This window comes from Hypanus sabinus, chromosome 2, assembly GCF_030144855.1.
Source record: "Hypanus sabinus isolate sHypSab1 chromosome 2, sHypSab1.hap1, whole genome shotgun sequence".
NCBI classification, from domain to species: domain Eukaryota; kingdom Metazoa; phylum Chordata; class Chondrichthyes; order Myliobatiformes; family Dasyatidae; genus Hypanus; species Hypanus sabinus.
The window spans coordinates 11,015,800-11,035,405 of NC_082707.1; the positions used below are offsets into that span (position 1 = coordinate 11,015,800).

Here is a 19,606-nt window from a genome sequence, read left to right on the forward strand (position 1 = left end):
CCCACACGAGGTCATCAGTCACCTAAACGCAGTGATACCCCCGCGCGGCCGGTGAGAACCGCCAATGCTACTGGCCCGGAGTGCGGCCAGTGGGAAGTGCCATTCCTACTGGCCTGGAGCACTGCCTCTGAACCTGTTTCCCACACTGAATGTTCATGGGGAACCCGGAGCTAAAGTGTTCACAGACGACCTAGTTCGGGCTCAGCGTTTCGTAACTATCAGAGCAGCTACCTCACTGTGATCTACTGAAACAAACTTTTGTCGGCCGATAGATCCTACAAGGGGGGCAGGCGCGCGTCCTGTCCACTCCTCGCTCGGTCGGTCAGTCACTCTCTCCGGACTGCGACCGCCGCGGCCCCGGCACGGGGACCTTTGGCCCTGACCTTGTCCTCTCACCCGACCCACGACCGACAGCACCTGGCCAAGGCGGCTGGCGGGCGGGCGGGAGGCTGTCCAAGGCAATGAAGCCCTCAAAACTGCTTCGGCACCTTGGGTCCAAACACGCTGCACTTAAAGACAAACGTGTTGAGTTTTGTGAGCGGAAAAAATGTGTGCAGCGCGGGACAGGAGCTAAGTGCTGAGAGCCACGAAAACTACATTGCAGAATAGACTGGACACAAGGAACCTGCTTCGAGTATCGCTGTATTCCCGTCGTGTTTAACAACCCCTCCCCCCGGTCAGCTGGTCTGCAAGAGTATTGTCAATGTTGAACTGGTCCGCAGTGCATAAAAGGGTGGGTACCCCTGGTGTTTATACATTATTTCTACTTCTGGGTTGCAGGGTTTTACTTCTGTTTTTTTCTGTCCTGGTGCGCATGCGTGTAACTAATTGATCTGGGGTCAATCTTGCCTTGAACTAAAGCCGAGGTAGGGGATCTTGGGCTTAAAAAGGTTGGTGACCACTGCCTTATAATATCATGAGGGGTGTTGTGGGCATCTTTGGCCATTTGGAATGTGGGCCACTTATCTACGAAAGGATGTGCTGGTATTGTATGAGGAGTGTTTGAAGGCTCTAGGCTTGCACTCACTGAAAGAATGGGGGGGTGGGATTTCATTGAAACTTATCAAATATTGAAAGGTCTAGACAGACAGATAATGCTAAAAAGATGAGTTGTAGAGCCCTCAAAAGTGAATCAGTAGATTGTGGAATCGGATCAGCGTTGAGGGGGTGAAATTATCCACACTGGTTCTGGAGCCCGATGGTTATAGGGTAATAGTTCTTCCTGAACTTGGTGGGGTTTCTTGATGATGGATGCTGCTGCCTGGTGTTAATGCTCCCTGTAACTGTGCTCAGCGGTGGGGAGGGCTTTCTCTCTGAATCAACCGCTTTCTGTAGACTTCTTTCATTCCTCGGCATTGGTGTTTCCATCCCCAGCTGTGATGCAACCAGTCAGGATTCTCTCCATTGTGCAGCTCTACAAGTTTGTCAAAGCTTACAGTGACATACCAAGGAGTTTAAAGCTTCTGACCCACTCTACCTCCAGTCCCCCAATGAGGTCTGGCTCACTGATCTCCGACTTCCTCCTGACCCACTCTACCTCCAGTCCCCCAATGAGGTCTGGCTCACTGATCTCCGACTTCGTCCTGACCCACTCTACCTCCAGTCCCCCAATGAGGTCTGGCTCACTGATCTCCGACTTCGTCCTGACCCACTCTACCTCCAGTCCCCCAATGAGGTCTGGCTCACTGATCTCCGACTTCCTCCTGACCCACTCTATCTCCAGTCCCCCGATGAGGTCTGGCTCACTGATCTCCGACTTCCTCCTGCAGCTGAGCTGGGCTGAGGGGCCCATTTGCATGCTGTGTGACTCTGAGAGTTGGACAAGAGTTTGGTGTCTGGCTGCAATGTGGGTCATAGAGCACAGAATATAGAAATCCACAGCACATTACAGGCCCTTTGGCCCATGTAACCTACTGCTGAGCCCTCTACTTTTCTAAGCTCCATGTAAGAGTCTCTTAAAAGACCTTATTGTATCAGCCTCTACCGCTGTCACCGGCGGTGCATTCCACATACCCACCACTCTCTGTGTGAAAAACTTACGTCTGACATCTCCCTTGTACCTACTTCCAAACACCTTAAAACTCTGCCCCCTCATGTCAGCCATTTTGGCCCTGGGGAAAAAGCTTCTGGCTATCCACACGATCAAAGCCTCTCATCATCTTCTACTCCTGTATCAGGTCAACCTCGTCCACGTCGCACCAAGGAGAAAAGGCCAAATTCACTCAACCTTTGCTCATAAGGCATGCTCTTCAATCCAGGCAACATCCTTGTAAATCTCCTCTGCACTCTGTCAATAGTATAGTGAGGTGACCTGAACTGAACATAGTACTTTAAGTAGGGTCTAACTAAGGTCTTGAATAGCTGTAACATTATCTCATGGCTCTTGAACTCAGTCCCATGGTTGCTGAACGCCAACACACCATATGCCTTCATAACAACATTGTTAACCTGTGTAGCAACTTTGAGTGTCCTATGGACATGGACTCACTGATCCTCCACACTGCCAAGTGTCTTACCATTACCAAAATGAACCACTTCACACTTATCTGGGTTAAACTCCATCTGCCACTTCTCAGCCCAGTTCTGCATCTTATCGATGCTGCACTGTAACCTCTGACAACCTTCCAGACTATCCACAACAGCCCCAATCTTTGTATCATCAGCACACGTACTAACCCACCATTCTACGTCCTCATTCAGGTCATTTATAAATATCACAAAGAGGAGGGTTCCCAAACAGATCCCTGCAGAACACCACTGGTCACAGTCCTCCATGCAAAATACAAACCTCTACAACCACCCTTTGCCTTCTGTGGGCAAGCCAATTCTGGATCCACAAAGCAAAGTCTCCTTGGATCCCATGCCTCAATACTTTCTGAATGAGCCTTGCATGGGGAACCTTATCAAATGCCTTACTGAAATCCATATACACTACATCCACTACTCTACCTACATCAATGCGTTTTGTTGTGTGCCGGCTGAGGGTAGCAGACACCAACAGAATCAACAAACTCATTCGTAAGGCCATTGCTGTTGTGGGGGTGAAACTGGACTCTCTGACGGTGGTATCTGAAAAGAGGATGCTGTCCAAGTTGCATGCCATCTTGGACAATGACTCCCATCCACTCCATAATGTACTGGTTAAGCACAGGAGTACATTCGGCCAGAGACTCATTCCACCGAGATGTAACACTGAGCGTCATAGGAAGTCATTCCTGCCTCTGGCCATCAAACTTTACAACTCCTCCCTCGGAGTGTCACACACCCTGAGCCAATAGGCTGGTCCTGGACTTATTTCCACTTGGCATGCTTAACTTATTATTTTAATTATTTGTGGTTTTATATTGCTATATTTCTTCATTATTCTTGGTTGGTGCAGCTGTAACAAAACCCAATTTCCCTTGGGATCAATAAAGTATGTCTGTCTGTCTGTTACATCCTCAAAGAATTCAATCAGGTTTGTCAGGCATGACCTGCCCTTGACAAAATCATGCTGACTATCCCTAATCAGATTACGCCTCTCCAAAAGCTCACAGATCCTGTTCAACAACTCGCCCAGCACTGAAGTAAGACTCGCTGGTCTATAATTTCCTGGGTTATCTCTGCTCCCTTTCTTGAACAACGGAACAACATTTGCAATCTTCCAATTCTTTGGTACTTCTCCTGTCCCTATTGATGCAAAGATAATTGCCAGAGGCTAAGCAATCTTCCTCATTTACCACAGTAGCCTAGGGTATATCTTGTCCGGACCTGGTGATTTATCAAACATAATACTTTTCAACAGCTCCAGCACATCCTCTTTCTTAATGTGTCAAGCATCTTAGTCCACTGTAAGTCATCCCCACAATCTCCAAGGTCCTTTTCTCGGTGAATACTGAAGCAAAGTATTCATTAAATACCTCCACTACCTCCTCCAACTCCATGCACGTTTCCACTATTGCACCTGATTGGTCCTATTCTCACACAGCTTGTCCTCTCTCTCTCTTCATATACTTGTCGAATGCCTTGAGGTTTTACTTAATCCTGCTCACCAAGGTCTTCTCATGGCCCCTTCTAGCTTTCCTAATTTCATTCTTGAGCTCCTGGCACCCTTGTAATTTTCTAGATTAATAATAGTACCTAGTTTCTTGAACCTTTCATAAGCTTTTCCTAACTAGATTGTCTGCATCCTTTGTACACCATGGTTCTTTTAACCTACCATCCTTTCCCTGCCTCAATGGAACATACCTGTGCAGAATTCCATGCAAATGTTCCCCAAATATTTGCCACATTTCTGCTTTGCATTTCCCTGAGAGCATCTGTTCCAAATTTATGTTCCCAAGTTCCTGCCTGATAGCATCATATTTCTCCTTATCCCAATTAAATGCTTTCTCAATTAATTGTCTGGAATTGGAGCTTGGCATGGGGGTAGGGGTGTTGGTGGGAGCAGATACCTAGGCGTTGTGGCTCAGTGTGTCTCAGAGATAGGAAGGTAGTGTTACTAAGCAAAGGAGCATTGTCTCAGAGGGTAATTACAGAGTCATTAAGTTGTAGATGTTTGAAAGCAACATTAAGTGGCAATAATGACAACTGTGTGCATGCTCCAAACAAAATTAACAAAATTAAGGAGAGACTGAAAGATTGATGATCCCACCTGTCATCTCTTCCTTAATTGGGTTGTGTGTGTGTAGGTGCATAAGACATAGCAACTGAATTAAGCCATTTGGTCCATCAATTCCATGGTCATTTCATCCTGGCTGATTTATTTCCCCCCTTATCCCCATTCTCCTGCCTTCTTCCTGTAACATTTGATGCCTTGACTAATGAAGAACCGATCGATCTCTGCATTAAATGTACCCAATGATTTGGCATCCACAGCCATCTGTGGCAATGAATTCCACAGACTCACGACACTCTGGCTAAAGAAATTCCTCCTTTTCTCTGTTTTAAATGCACGTCCTTTTATTCTGTGGCTGCGTCCTCTGGGATCCACTTCATTTTTCTAAACTCCAGTGAGTACAGGTCCAGACCAATCACACAGATCCTGCCAGCCTCTCAAAACATTTGCATATTGCACATTTAGACGGAGACGTAACATAACGATTTTTACTTACATCCTTTATATACATGAAGAGTAATAAAGTCAATTCAATTCAATTCAGGCCCCTCATATGTTAGCCCTTGCATTCCTGAAATTATTCTTGTGAATTTCCTCCGGATCCTCTCCAATTATTTTTTCTTTGCTAGATTATAAATTGCATTGAACTGCTGCAGCTAAGTTAACAAATTTCACATCACATGCCAGTGATAATAAACCTGATTCTGATTCTAACCTGCAAGTTAACCCTTAGGAAATCCTGTCCAAGGATTCCCAAGTCCATTTGCACCTCAGATTTTTAAATTTCCTTCCTGTTTAGAAAATAGTTCACACTTTTATTCTTTCTGCCAGAGTGCATGACCAGACAGTTCCCTACACTGTATTCTATCTGCCACTTCTCGGCCCATGCTCCCAATTTTTCCAAGCCCTTTGGAGGCACCTCTTTTTCCCTTATTAGGGGGAGAGAGAACCTGTGGTATGTCGAATTACTGGGCGAACGAGTAGCCTTTGGGATACTGCAAGTCTGTATCTTTATTAATGCTTTACTGCACGCCTGCGTGGTTGTTGGTGGTGGTGGGGGGGGGTGCCGATGCTTTTCTTTTGCTGGTGGGGGGGGGGGTCCGTTGCTTTTCTGCTGCTTGTGCGTGGGAGGGGGGCTGGGGGGGCTTTGGGATTCTAACATTTAACTGTCATTCATTCTTTGGGGCACTCTTGTTTTCTTGGGTATTTGTGAAGAAAAAGAATTTCAGGATGTACATTGTATACATTTCTCTGACATTAAATGTATCTTTGAAACCTTTGTTCCCCTTCTCTCTTAAAGCCACTTGCCTCTCCAGCTACCTTTGTATCACCTGCATATTTGACCACAAACCATCAATTCCATTGACATATAATGTGAAAGAACTGGTTTAGTTACTGACCCTTGTGGAATACCACTAGTCTCATGCTACCAACCAGAAAAGGTCCCCTTTATTCCAACTCTTTTCCTCCTGCTTGCCAGCCAATCTTCTATCCATCTTTCCTGTAATACCATGGGCTCTCATCTTGATAAGCAGACTCACGTGCCAAAGACCTTCTGAAAATCCAAGTAAACAACATCCACTGACTCTCCTTTCTGTATCGTGCCTGTTATTTCCTCAAAGAATGTGTGTCTGTGTGTGTGCCTGTGTTTGTATGTGTGTATTTTTGTTTAGGTGCATGTGTACGTATGTGTGTGGATCTGTGTGTATGTGTTTATGAATCACATACAAATGCCAGAGAACATACCTACACCTTTTTGTTGCATTCTTGATCTCAGACTTGAACCCCTCTGATTTGGTTCTCAGCAGGTTCCAGATATCATTGTTCAACCAGGGCCTCTGATTAGGAAAGGCCCTGAACGATTTCATGGGGATGACCCTAGTGTAGTCACTCAGGTCCTCAGATGAGTTGTTGAACATATCCCAGTTGACTGACTCAAGGCAACCCTGTAACTGTTCCTCTGCATCCAGCAACCACCTCCTGGTAGTTCTAATCTCTGGAGCCTTGCTCTTTAGGCTTTGTCTGTATGCAAGTAGCAGGAGTATAGCCAAACGATCTGACTTGCCAAAATGTGGTCTCGGAAAGGAACGATAGGCATTCCTTATACTAGTGCAACAATGGTCCAGTGTGTAGGGACCTCAAGTGCATTATGTGCTGGTGATAATCGGGCAGGGTTTTCTTCAAACAAGCCTGGTTAAAGTCGCCGACTATAACTTGAAATGCATTGGGATGGGCCATTTCTTATTTACAGACAGCATTGTGCAGTTTTGAGAGTGCTTGTTTGTAGTCGGCCGCTGGTGGTCTGTAACCTGCAATCAGGATCACGGACGAGAATTCTCAAGGCAAGTAGAATGGTCGTTAGTCAGGGGAACAAGAAGTTGACATCTTGTCAACTCCCAACATCTGTGCACCAACGAGATTTGACTAAAAACGATACGCTGCCACCTCTTTAGAGGTTAGATCCATTCTGAAAATCATAGAACTCTTTGGTGGGATAGCTGCTTCCGCTGTGCTGACTGTCAACCAAGTCTTAACACAACAAACAATTGCCATCTGCCTCTGATACAGAAGCCTTGCCCTGAGATTGTCAAACTTATTTTGAAGTGACTGTGCATTCAGTAACAAGAGGGTAGGCAGAGGAGGCCTCGTCCCTCTGAGCTACTGTCTGGTTTGAATTCTGCCTCTCCTGCCGCATTTACAGTCTTGGCCTTGGCAATGACCCTTAAAGGTGCCACGCTTTTTCTAAAGGCTGCTCTGCATTTAACCGTCAAACATGAGATCTGAAGATCATTGATGTAACTTCGTAGTCCCTTATTAATTTTTTTTTAAATTGTAATGTACAGTTTTTTATTATGTATTGCAATGTACTGTTGTGTAAAACAACAAATTTCATTACATCTGCCAGTGATATTAAACCTGATTCTGACATCACAGGCACATGGCATCAGATGGGTTTGTGGTATTCATCCCTCCGTGCACCTCCTCCACAGGTTCAGACTTGGAGGAGTTAACATTGAACTTGACGCTCCCTGGATATGTACAACAACGAGAGTGGGAGAGAATCTCTCAAATAGGATCAGTTTCCCTTAAATACGAATGAGATAAAGGAACATTGAAAGACACCTTTAAGTGCTCTAATTAAAGTTGAACTCGCAGATGGAGTACTGACCAATCTAATTGGATTCTGGGTGTGGTGAACAGTTTATTATGGGAAAGCTGTAAAAGATTTGCAATCACGATGAAGGGTCTCAGCCTGAAAATATCGACTGTTTGTTCCTTTCTGTAAATGCTGCCTGCCTCCAGCATTGTGTGTGCATGTTGAAAGATACGGTTTTGCAAGACAGGACAGTTGAGGAGCAGACATTTTACAAGCTTGTCCATGACAATGTTGTAAACCCCACCAGACCTAGTTTTATCAGTGTGTTATTTCATTCCATGGCAGAGAGCTATGCTTGGGGTGCAAGTTCATAGCTCCCTTAAAGTGGCCACATAGTAGACAAGGTTGTAAAGAAGGCACATGGCATACGTAGAACATCGCGGTAATGCAGCAGTTAACGCAACTTTGTTACAAAGTTCAGTTCTAGCGCTGCCCAAAGGGAGTTTGTACGTTCTCCTTTGGCTACACGCGCTTCCTCCCACAGGCCAGAAATGTACAGGTCAGCAGGTTATTGGGTCAGTGAAAATTGTTCTGTGAGTAGGCAGGATTAAATGGGTGGGCTGCTGAGAGGTGCAGTTCGTTGCACCTGAAGGAATATCTCTCTCTCCCCCCCCCCCCCCCCCAAAGGTCAGGCAGCATCTATGGAATAAACAGTTGATGTTTCGGGCTGAGACCCTTCATCAGGACTGGAAAAGAAGAGGGAATGTGGTGGTGGCGTGTGGGGAAGGAGTACAAGCTGGCTGGTAAGACTAGGTGAGGGGGAACATAAGTGGTTGGGGAAGGCTGGTAAGAAGCCAGGAGGTGATAGGTGGAAGAAGTAAAGGGCTGAAGAAGAATGAATCTGCTAGGAGAGGAGAGTGGACCGTGGGAGACAGGGAAAAAGCATGGTGGTGAACCTGTGGAATTCATTGCCACAGACAGCTGTAGAGGCCAGGTCATTGGGTGTATTTAAAGCAGAGGTTGAGAGAATCTTGGTTAGTGGGTATCTAAAGTTATTGGGTGAAGGCAGCAGAATGGGGTTGAGAGGGATAATAAGTCAGCCATGATCAAACGGGAGAGCAGACTCAATGGGCTGAATGGCCTGATGCTGTTCCTATGTCTTATTATCTTATGGATTAATGGCCAAAAGATTACTGTACTTCTACTAACTCCTGGCCAGCCCGGATTTGGTGGGCCGAAGGATCTGGTTCTGTGCTCTGTGATTCCTAGACAATGTGGACGAGGTGGGAAGGGAAATGAGCCAGTGTAATGTAGTAAAATTGTGAGTAAGTGTTATACTGTAAATGTAAAATGTTCTGCATTCAGTTTTCACCTGTACCACCTCAACTCACTGAGTAACAAAGTAATATCTATGAATGGCATACAAAAGACCATACGACAAGGGAGCAGGTTTAGGCCATTCAGCCCATCGAGTCTGTCCCACCATTCGATGTGTACCAATTCCATGGATTCACCAACTTCTGGCTGAAGAAATTCCTCCTCACCTTGGTTCTAAATGGACATCCCACTACAGTATTCTGAGATTGTGCCCTCTGATCCTAGACTCCCTCTCCACATCCACTCTATATAGGCTTATCATTATTCAATAGGTTTCAATGAGATCTCCTTTTGTTCTTCTAAACTCCAGCAAGTACAGACTCGGAGCCATCAAAGACTTCATTCATTTCTGGAATAATTTTTGTGAGCCTCCTCTGGACCCTCTCCAATGGCAACACATCATTTCTCGGGCACAAATCGGAACATTTCCACTGTCTCTCAGTACAGGTGACAATAATAAACCAATATATCTGCTGACTGCAAAGTATTTCAGATTCTCCAGATATCACGAAAGCTACTTGAGAAATTACAGTATTTCCAGCTTCTGTGACTCGGGAGCCAAAATATTTGGTTACAAATGGTCTTGCTGCCAGTATTCACATACAGCTTCATACTAGTCTGGACTCACTGCAGATTCAGAGGCAAAAATATGATCCATATCCTGGGATGGCTTTGTGTGCTAGTAATGTCCTGTGTTCACTGGGGGCCACTCAACTCATTCAGTTAAAATGTCGTATTTGTGGGGTCCTCCTCTGCAGTACAGTACTGCATTACCCCCTGCAACACAGCTCACTGTCGGGGTGACAAAGCCAATCCTTTTCATGTGTACCTCGAAATATACAGTGTAATCGGTACTTTCCATCAGTGACCAACTCAGTACATGTATTGGGAACATAGCGTGCCCACAACTCACTAACCATAACTGTATGTCTTTGGAATGTGGGAGGAAGCTATAGCACCTGCAGGAAACCCACACAGTCTTCAGGAGAACATACAAACCATTTACAGACAGCGGCGGCAATTGAACCGGGGTCGTTCGTCCTGTAATAGAGTTATACTAACCACTACGCTGCTGTGTTCCCCAACACTTGATCAGTTTGCGATGGATATTCACTGTCCAGGGTCTGGGGGGCCTTTCGTTTTTGCCAAGCTCAGCTTTCTAAATACAGCAGCTATGAGCTTCTGGAGATCAGAGCATTGATTCTGAGGAAGTTAAACTTCCAACCAATATTCTTTGTTCAGCCTCTTGTCATAAATGGGAGCCAGTCTTCAATTCTTAATGTAAATTGCAAGCAATAATCAGTGTAAAGGTTAAAGGACAGCTTTGAAAAAAAAACGCATCACTTTTGACAGAGCACAGACTGCTGGACAACACCTGGGGACTGACTGCGCAAGAAATGCAGTGTTAAACAGTGGGGTTATGTTAATTGGCCTGCATCAAACCAGACAACATTGGCTAAACTATTTAGTTCAAAGAAGCTTGTAAATCAGATTGATACTATCACTTAGCACATTAAATAATTGATCTATTAATAGTTAGAAGATTAATGTACTAAAAGAGTCAGCTTCACAGCATTTACTGTGGGTATCTAGAAGCTCTTCCTTCAGAAGCTTTTAGACCATCTGTGTGAAAAGGTTTCTTGTGTGTGTGAAGTCACCAGTGGCAGAAAAACAGTATAAACAGTCAGACTTATTAGGAATGGCCAAAGAACATCAAGAAGAATGACAGAAAGACAGAGTGAACTAGAATTTGTACCTTTGCCTTCAGTTTCTACAATGGTCGATTTGTTCATTTGTAACTCCCTGGTATGTAATTTTAGCTTTTAGGAGATGTACCTGTTTGGAAATCCTTTTGCATTTTAGAATTGTTTGTAATTTGGATTTTTTTATGAGATGGAAATCCCCTGTGAGCTTTAATTATGTTTTAAGAATTTTGTTGAAGTTCAAGTTTAATTGTCATTGAACCGTATGTGAATACCCATGAATACAGCCAAACGAAACGGTGTTCCTCCAGGGCCAAGGTGCAGAACACAATACCAACATTCACACAAAAGGCACACATAGCCATTCACCAGTAAACCAATGAATTGGGCTTGTAGCATTCTTGCGATCACTGATAGATTGCACACTTCCTACATATATTGACTGCTCTCTGTCGCAAGCAACGTCATAGTAGGTATCATGTCCAGCTCCTTCAGTTTCTCCACCAATGAGCAGCTCACTGATGGGGTAGACCTGCAGTACTTAAATTTCTCAAATGTTCAGCAGGGCCTTGAAAGTACATTTAAAAAGACAATGGCACTTCTGTGGACAGTCGTAGAGGCTGTTGTGTCTGAGCACATCACCATCTTACCAGAAATCTGGCATTTTAGTTTTAATGATAGTCATTATTTCTATTTTTGGTGATACACATTTAAATTTAAATTCAAACATGCATCACTAAAATATATGAACTTTGTTTAAGCTGATTTGTTAGCTAGAAGTATCTCCTCCTTGGTAGAGAGGGGGAACCCACTGCTCAAGTAGTGAGTATTGGCAGATAACCTCACAGTGGAGGAGAAACGGGGAAGTCAATTAGTTTTTGAGAGTAGATAGTCACAGGTTAATTTCCCTTTAGAGAGGGTATGTAGCTATTTTTGTCCAATAGAGCTTTCATCTGAGTTTAGAACTTCATGGTCACAAACCCAATACCATCAAATTAAAATCTGACATTTGTGGGATCGTCCTCTGCATTTATCTCTAACCCGCTACAAAACGGCATAGTGTAAGGTGCTATATTTCATTAGGAGTTTGAGGAGAGTTGGGGGGGGGGGGGTCACCAAAAATGCACAAATTTCTACAGACCTACCGTGGAGAGCATTCTAACCGGCTGCATCACTGTCTGGTATGGGGTGGGGGGGGGTGCTACTGCACAGGATCGAAAAAAGCTGCAGAGATTTAGTCAGCTCCTTCATGGGCACTGGCCTCCCCAGCATCCAGGCCATCTTTAAGCAGCGATGCCTCAAAAACGTGGTATCTATCATTAATGACCCCCATCACCCTGGACATGCCCTCTTCTCATTGCTACCCTCGGTCATCCTGTTTCTCAATGGATGTTGAACTATGTTTTTTGCCTTACTTATTTAAGTTAACTTGTGTATATGTACTTACTGTAATTCAGTTTTTATTTATTGCAATGTACTGCTGCTGCAGAACAACGTTTCATGACACATGCCAGTGATATTAAATCTGATTCTGATTAAATGTTGACATAGTGGACATACTTTGTATGTCTAAGTTACCTCTCTGAACCTTGGTGTGTTTCCAATGCTTTCCCCTTTATGCCGTGGTGACCTTTAATCTCTGATCTCCTGCCCACAGTTCCCCGAGTCAATGGCCACACGAAGATGGAGAGGCGACACGAGATTGGCGGCTACGAGAGCTCCTCCACGCTGATGAGCAGCGAGCTCGAGTCCACAAGCTTTTTTGACTCGGATGAGGATGATTCAACAAGCAGGTATGAGAGCTGCAACGGCGTTAGGTTTTGGTGAGACCTCTCCTGGGATGCCGTGCATGGGTGTGATCTCCCTACCTCAGGTTGGGTGTATGTGTGATAGACGGTTTGCCGTGAAAGATCGCTAAACTGCGGTGTGCGATACTGGTTTGCCCATTATGGAAGGATGTGGAGGCTTTGGAGAGGGCGCAGAAGAGGCTCACCAGGACTAGAGGGAATGTGCTATGCCTCATAATCTTATAAAGCTCTATCAGATCTCTCCCCAGCCTCCATTGCTGCGGAGTAAACAACAAAGTTAGTCCAGCCTCTCAGTATAGCACATGCCCTATAATCTAGGCAGCATCCTGGCACCCTCTCCAAAGCCTCAACATCCTTTCTATAATGGGGCGACCAGGATTCTATGAAATATTTCCAGATATGGCCCAAGTAGAGTTTTATAAAACTGCAGCATAACTTCCTATCTATTGAACTCAATGCCTCTACTAACAAAATCAAGCACGCCATATGCCTTCCTAACCACCTGCATAGTTGCTGTCAGGGACCCCAAGATCCCTCTGCTGATGAACAGTAGAGTCTTGCTCTAAACAGTCCTGAAGAAAGTTCTCAGCCTGAAACTTCAACTGTTCATTCATTTCCATAGATACTGCCTGAGCTGCTGAGTTCCCTGTGTTTTGGTGGGTTCTGGTGTACTATTCTTCACATTTCATCAGTCAAGGTGCAACACTTCGTATTTGGCCAAATTAAATTCCAGCTGCCATCTCTTCTTCCATATCTACAGCTGATATATATCCTGCTGAATTCTTTGCCAGTTTTCTACTCCATCCTTTGTATCACACCAATCTTTGTATCATCTACAGACTTACTAACCAACACATTTACATTTCATCCAGAGAACATCCCAACTCCTTAGGGATGGGTAGATTTGAACTCTGAACTCCGACACCCCAAGCTGTAATATTGTCACGCTGATGACTCTGTGACCTTGGCATCGAAATGTCCAGTGAAATGTGTCATACTGTTGCTAAATAGTAGTGTTCAGGGCTGTGACAGTTGGTTTAAGAAAGGGAATTTGCTGTTCCTGAACCTGGTGGTGTGGGGCGTCAGGTTTTTGTACCTCCCGCCTGATGGTAGCTGTGAGAAGGTGGCATGGCCCGGATGGTGGGGATCTTTGATGATGGACGTTGCCTTCTTAAGGCAGCGTCTCCTGTAGATGTTACCGATGCTAGGGAGGGATGTGCCCGTGAAAGTCCACTACTCTCTGCAGCTTCCTGCATTCCTGGGCTTTCGAATTGCCATGATGCAACTGGTCAGGACAGTTACAATCTGTATAAGTTTACAAGAGTGTTCAGTGACAAATCGAACCGTGAGGAAATGGTGTTTGTAGGATTAATCCTGTTTTTAACACCTGCTCTTAAATTTCAGTGTGTTATTTGGTGACTTATATATACTTAGATAATAAATCTGCTTTGAATTTTAGATGGACAAGGGCCTGATTCCAGAGTAATTAGCTGTCTGCCTTTCTCCCATCTCGAAGCAGTTCCATGGAACTCAACTCCTTACTTGTTCTTGATGCTGTTCTTTTTTTTCATTTATCCCCCACTGTGCCCAGTGGTCCCGAAATGCCCTGGACATTGCCAGGCAGTCAGCTCAGGCGGAACCCTCTGCTGCCCGTTCTCCAGGACCCACGTAGCTGTCTTAGCCAGCCACAGGAGCAGGTTAACTAGGACTTCCTCCTCCCTCCATACTGGAAGCCCAAAGGTGAAGAAGATGGGGCCATGTTCAAGTTCAAGTTTATTGTCATCTGGCTCTGTGTGTGTGTGTGTGTGTGTGTGTGTGTGTGTGTGTATGTGTGTGTATATGTGTGTGTACAGTATATGTATACATATACACACACACACACACAGCCAAATGAAACAACATTCATTGGAACCAAGATGCACCCTAAAAACACATCATATACAGCACATGAAACAAAAGATTACTACAAATAGTTAATAAAATATAATTCCTAATACAGGTAAACATAAAAGGCATTTTGTCCTAGTGCCGAGACCTCAGTAGTGGCAGTGTATCCATTAGTCTCACAGTCCGAGGGAAGAAGCTGTTACCCAGTCTGACAGACCTAGTCCTGATGCTCCTGTACCTCCTTCCTGATGGTAGTGGGTCAGGGAGATTGTGGGATGGGTGATAGGGAGCCTCAACAATGCGTTGGGCCCTTCATCTACAACACTCCCAGTAAGTGTCACGGAGGAGCCCAGTGATCCCGTCAGTGGTTTTCTCTGTCCTCTGTTCGGTCTTGTGGCCTTGTGGTCTTGTGCCTTGCAGCTTCTGAACCACACAATGATGCAGCCAGACAGGACACTCTCGATGGTGCTCCTGTAGAAAGTTGTTTGAATGGGGATAGAGACCTTGTACAACTCAATGTCCAAAGAAAGTGCAGACACTGCTGTGCCTTCTTAACTTCTGAGAAGGTGTTGTGGGTCCAGGTTAGGTCATCTGTTATGTGTACACCAAGAAACCTTGTGCCCTTCACTCTCTCCAAGGCTTAGCTGTTCTTGGTATTGTGTGAACATCCCACATAGCTCAGTTTAATGTTTCAGCTGTACATCTTTCTGCAAAAAACACAAAACATTTCACTATGTTGAATATGTTGCTCTCACTTGACAGTATGATCAAGTCAGGTTGGTTAATTTTTTTTCTTCAGTTTTAATGTTCTGAGCAAAACACGGTTTCTATGATACCTCCTGCCCTCTAGTGGCAGAATTGACTTCTTGCGCTTTACTGCTGAACTCAGCTTTGCAGAGGAGCTAAACCGTTTTCTCTAATCTGTTTTACTCTTCAAATCACTAACCCTTGCTAATGCCCAGAACCATGCTTTTGAGATACACTGGAGTACTCTGCCAATAGGGCAGACGGAACCATGGTTCTGTAGCAGTTTGCCTGACTTCACGATCTACCTCATTATAATCTTGTACTTTATTGTCTGCCTGCATTGCATGCACTTTGTTGGCTGTTACACTTCATTCTGCATTCTGTTATTGTTTTACCTTATTCTACTTCAATGCACTGTGTAATGATCTGAAACCTATGAGCAGAATACAAGATAAGCTTTGCACTGCATCTCAGTGCATGTGACAGTAATAAACCAATTCCAATTCTAGTCTTGGTTAGAATGGACCAGTTGGGCTGAAGGGCCTGTTTCTATGGTGTATGACTCTTAAATGTGGCCTAACCAATGCTTTATACAGCTGCAATATGACTTGCTAATGTTTACACTCAGCACCCTGACTAGTGAAAGATTAAAGATCAGCTTTATTGGTCGCACGTACATTGAAACAAACAGTGAAATGCCTTGTATGCATCAACAACCAGCACAGTCGGAGGATGTGCAGGGGGCAGCCTGCAAGTATCTTCCTGCTTCCGGGGCCAACAGAGTGTGCCCACAACCTATCAACTCTAATCTGAGTGTCTCTGGACTGTGGGGGGAGTCTGGAGCACCCAGAGGAAACCCACGTGGTCACAGGATAAGGTACAAAATCCTGACAGACGACATTGGGAATTGAATCCCAAACGCAGTTGCTGGCATCGTAAAATTTTGCGCTAACTGCTACGCCGTGATAGGCAAGAGTACCTCGTCAGGGAGCGGTGGATTGGCAGTGACCCATTCCTCCCATCAACTCCAGCCACTTGGACGTAAATGCCAGCAATCCAACAGCTTTAGCTCGAGACTTTGATGAAGCTTTGGTTGTGTGTCGCGCATCTGTTCTCCCTGGTCTGAGCTTCGTGTGGCGTGGGCTGGAGAGGGTGAGGTTACTAGGTGCTGCCTCAAGCTCTGACACCTGCAGGGCTAAGTACCACAGGCTGTGTTATGTTCTCCCCGTGACCGTGTGGGTTTTCTCCAGATGCTCTGGTTTCCTCCCACGTTCCAGAGACATATCGGTTGTTAAGTTAATTGGTCATTGTAAATTGTCCCGTGGTTAGGCTGGGGTTATACTGGGGGGGGTTGCTGGCTGGTGCGGTTTGAAGGGCCTGTTCTGCACTGTAAGTCAATAAATGAATAAAGAAAGGCTGAGGTGATTATGGAGGTTGTGCATGGCGATCTGTGATGACCTAACAGTCTGTCCGTCACTCGCTCCAGGTTCAGCAGCTCCACGGAACAGAGCAACTCGTCTAAACTGATGCGGAGGCACAAGCGGCGACGGCGGAAACCCCGGATCCCCCGCATCGAGAGGGTAGGGGCATTCCTCCAGGAGGGTGGGGGCATTCCTCCGGGAGGGTAAGGGCCTTCCTCCGGGAGGGTGGGGGTCCCTTCCTCGGGAGGGAGGGGGCGTCCCTCCGGGAGGGTGCATGGGCGTTCCTCAGGGAGGGTGGGGGCGTCCCTCCGGGAGGGTAAAGGCTTCCTCCGGGAGGGTGGGGGCATTCCTCCGGGAGGGTAAGGGCCTTCCTCCGGGAGGGTGGGGGCGTCCCTTCCTCGTGAGGGTAAGGGCCTTCCTCCGGGAGGGTGGGGGCGTCCCTCCGGGAGGGTAAAGGCTTCCTCCGGGAGGGTGCGCGGGCGTTCCTCAGGGAGGGTGCGCGGGCCTTCCTCCGGGAGGGTGGGGGCGTCCCTCCGGGAGGGTAAAGGCTTCCTCCGGGAGGGTAAGGGCTTCCTCCGGGAGGGTGCGTGGGCGTTCCTCAGGGAGGGTGCGCGGGCATTCCTCCGGGAGGGTGGGGGCGTCCCTCTGGGAGGGTAAAGGCTTCCTCCGGGAGGGTGGGGGCGTCCCTCCGGGAGGGTAAAGGCTTCCTCCGGGAGGGTGGGGGCGTCCCTTCCTCGGGAGGGAGGGGGCGTCCCTCCGGGAGGGTGCGCGGGCGTTCCTCCGGGAGGGTGGGGGCATCCCTCCGGGAGGGTGGGGGCGTCCCTCCGGGATGGTGGGGGCGTCCCTCTGGGAGGGTGCGCAGGTGTTCTTCAGGGAGGGGGTGGGGGGTTTCCTCACTGAGGGGGCGGGGGCATTCATCCAGGGGATGTGGGGATTCCTCATGAGGCAGTGGGTAGAATTACCCATTTCAACCCTGAAGAAAAGACTCTGGCTGTCCACTCGATCTATGCCTCTCATCATCTTATACACCTCTACTAAGTCACTTCTCTTTCTCCTTCACTCCAAATTGAATGACAAAGTGTTAGAAAATAGAATCCTTAAGCATGCTCTTAAGATTAGCTTCAAGGTTGTTTAGTGTCATTTCCTGTTCACAAGAGATTTGGAGAACAAATTAGTTATGCGATATCTGATACTGCACAAAAAAACACAATAATAAAAAGACAATAAATATAAATACATAAGATAGCTTATATACAAACCGTAGATTGATTGTATGTCCATAGAGTGACACTAGACATAGTGCATAAGGTGATTGTACAGGAGATGATAAAGTAGTGGGTGGGGGTGGGTTAGTGGGTGGAGGTGTTGATCAGCCTTACTGCTTGGGGAAAGTAACTGTTTTTGAGTCTGCTGGTCTAACCCTTCCCTCTAACGTTTGAGTATTTACAGAAGTGCCTTTCAGAGTACGTAGGTGGTAATCATGTTGATCTGTAGAAGGATCATTCCGCTACCAGCCCCTTCAGAATCGTTCCCTGTTATGGTTCAGGGACCCTGTTGAGGATCTGTGTTCTGGTCCCACAGCACAGCTGGATTTATCGGATTATGTTTGTGTTTTCTTTCAGTCCTCGTCCTTCAGCAGCATCACAGACTCCACCATGTCCCTCAACATCATCACGGTCACTTTAAACATGGGTAAGTGCACAGCTTTCAGCTGTGGATGCCTGGCCATCTTTTGCGACACATAGAGGTTCGTGTGACACTTTTACAGCTTGTGGCTCTCCGGAGTTCAGAGTTCAATTCCAGCGGTGTCTAAGGAGTTTGTTTGTTCTTCCCCTGAACTGTGTTTCCGGCTGCTCCAGTTTCCTCCCGCATTCCCAGTTAGTGGGTTAATTGACCATTGTAAATTGTCCTGTGATTAGGCTTGTGTTAAATAGGTGGGTTGCTGGGTGGTGTGGCTAGTTGGGCTGGAAGGGCCAGTTCTGCACTGTGTCCCCGAACAAATAAATAAATATTAGAAAGTGAGAGGGCGTAGCAAGAGCTGACCATCATATCTGACATGGAACGTAATGTACCAAAGGACATTCGGCCCATTGTGTCAACTTAACCCCACAGTCTTGCAAATCTGTGCAAATTCACACCCAATCCCATTTCTGTTTACTGCTCTCGATGAATCTACCTCTTCAGAATGTAGTATTGTCACATGTGTATTTAAAAAAAAGTCCTTTTCTCGATTCCATTAACAATTATGTTAAATCATTCACTTTTTTTCTCTCCTGCACTTAAATCAATACAAAATGTTTCGTTGGCCTCAGATTTACAGTCTAGCGTGATGGGCTGAGACTAGAAGAGATTTGCAGAAATAATGGCAGCTGTGTTTGAAGGAGCGTGATCATTAGGGTCATAGAACTCTGCAGCACAGATACAGGCCTTTCAGCCCATCTAGTCTGTGCCAAAATATTAATCTGCCAAGTCGAATCGACCTGCACTGGGACTGTAGCCCTCCATATCTCTCCTATTCGTGTACCTATCCAAATTTCTCGTAAATGATGAAATTGAACCCGCATCCACCACTTCCACATTCTGCACTCTCTCCACCCTCTGAGGAAAGAGATTCCCTCTCATGTTCCCCTTAAACTTAACCCATAACCTCTCGTTCTAGTCTCACCCAACCTCAGTGGAAAAAACCTGCCTGCATTTACCCTATCTATACCCTATATCTAACCCTGCCTGCATTTACCCTATCTATACCCCTCATCATTTGTGTCCCTCTATAAAATCTCATTCTCCTGCACGCTAGGGAATAAATTCCTAACCTATTCAACTTTTCCCTATAACTCAGGTCCTCACGTCCTTGTAATACCACCCTTTAATCCCTCCCACCCTATCACGCCCAAAGGAAAATAACCCCTTCAATAGAGTGGGATTGAGCAGCCTGTATTGCCTCTTCTACAACCAAGTCTCACTCAAGA

The 19,606-nt window shown here is 46.0% G+C and overlaps 1 protein-coding gene across 1 annotated transcript in view; it reads left to right on the plus strand.

Moving 5' to 3' along the window:
* The window catches only part of LOC132406410 (segment polarity protein dishevelled homolog DVL-3), a 166,171-nt gene that overhangs the window by 115,693 nt on the left and 30,872 nt on the right, over positions 1 to 19,606 (plus strand). The window contains exons 5-7 of the mRNA XM_059992051.1: positions 12,432 to 12,567; positions 16,703 to 16,796; positions 18,260 to 18,329. Of these exons, the coding sequence (XP_059848034.1) occupies positions 12,432 to 12,567; positions 16,703 to 16,796; positions 18,260 to 18,329 (300 nt within the window). The remainder of the gene's footprint in view (positions 1 to 12,431; positions 12,568 to 16,702; positions 16,797 to 18,259; positions 18,330 to 19,606) is intronic.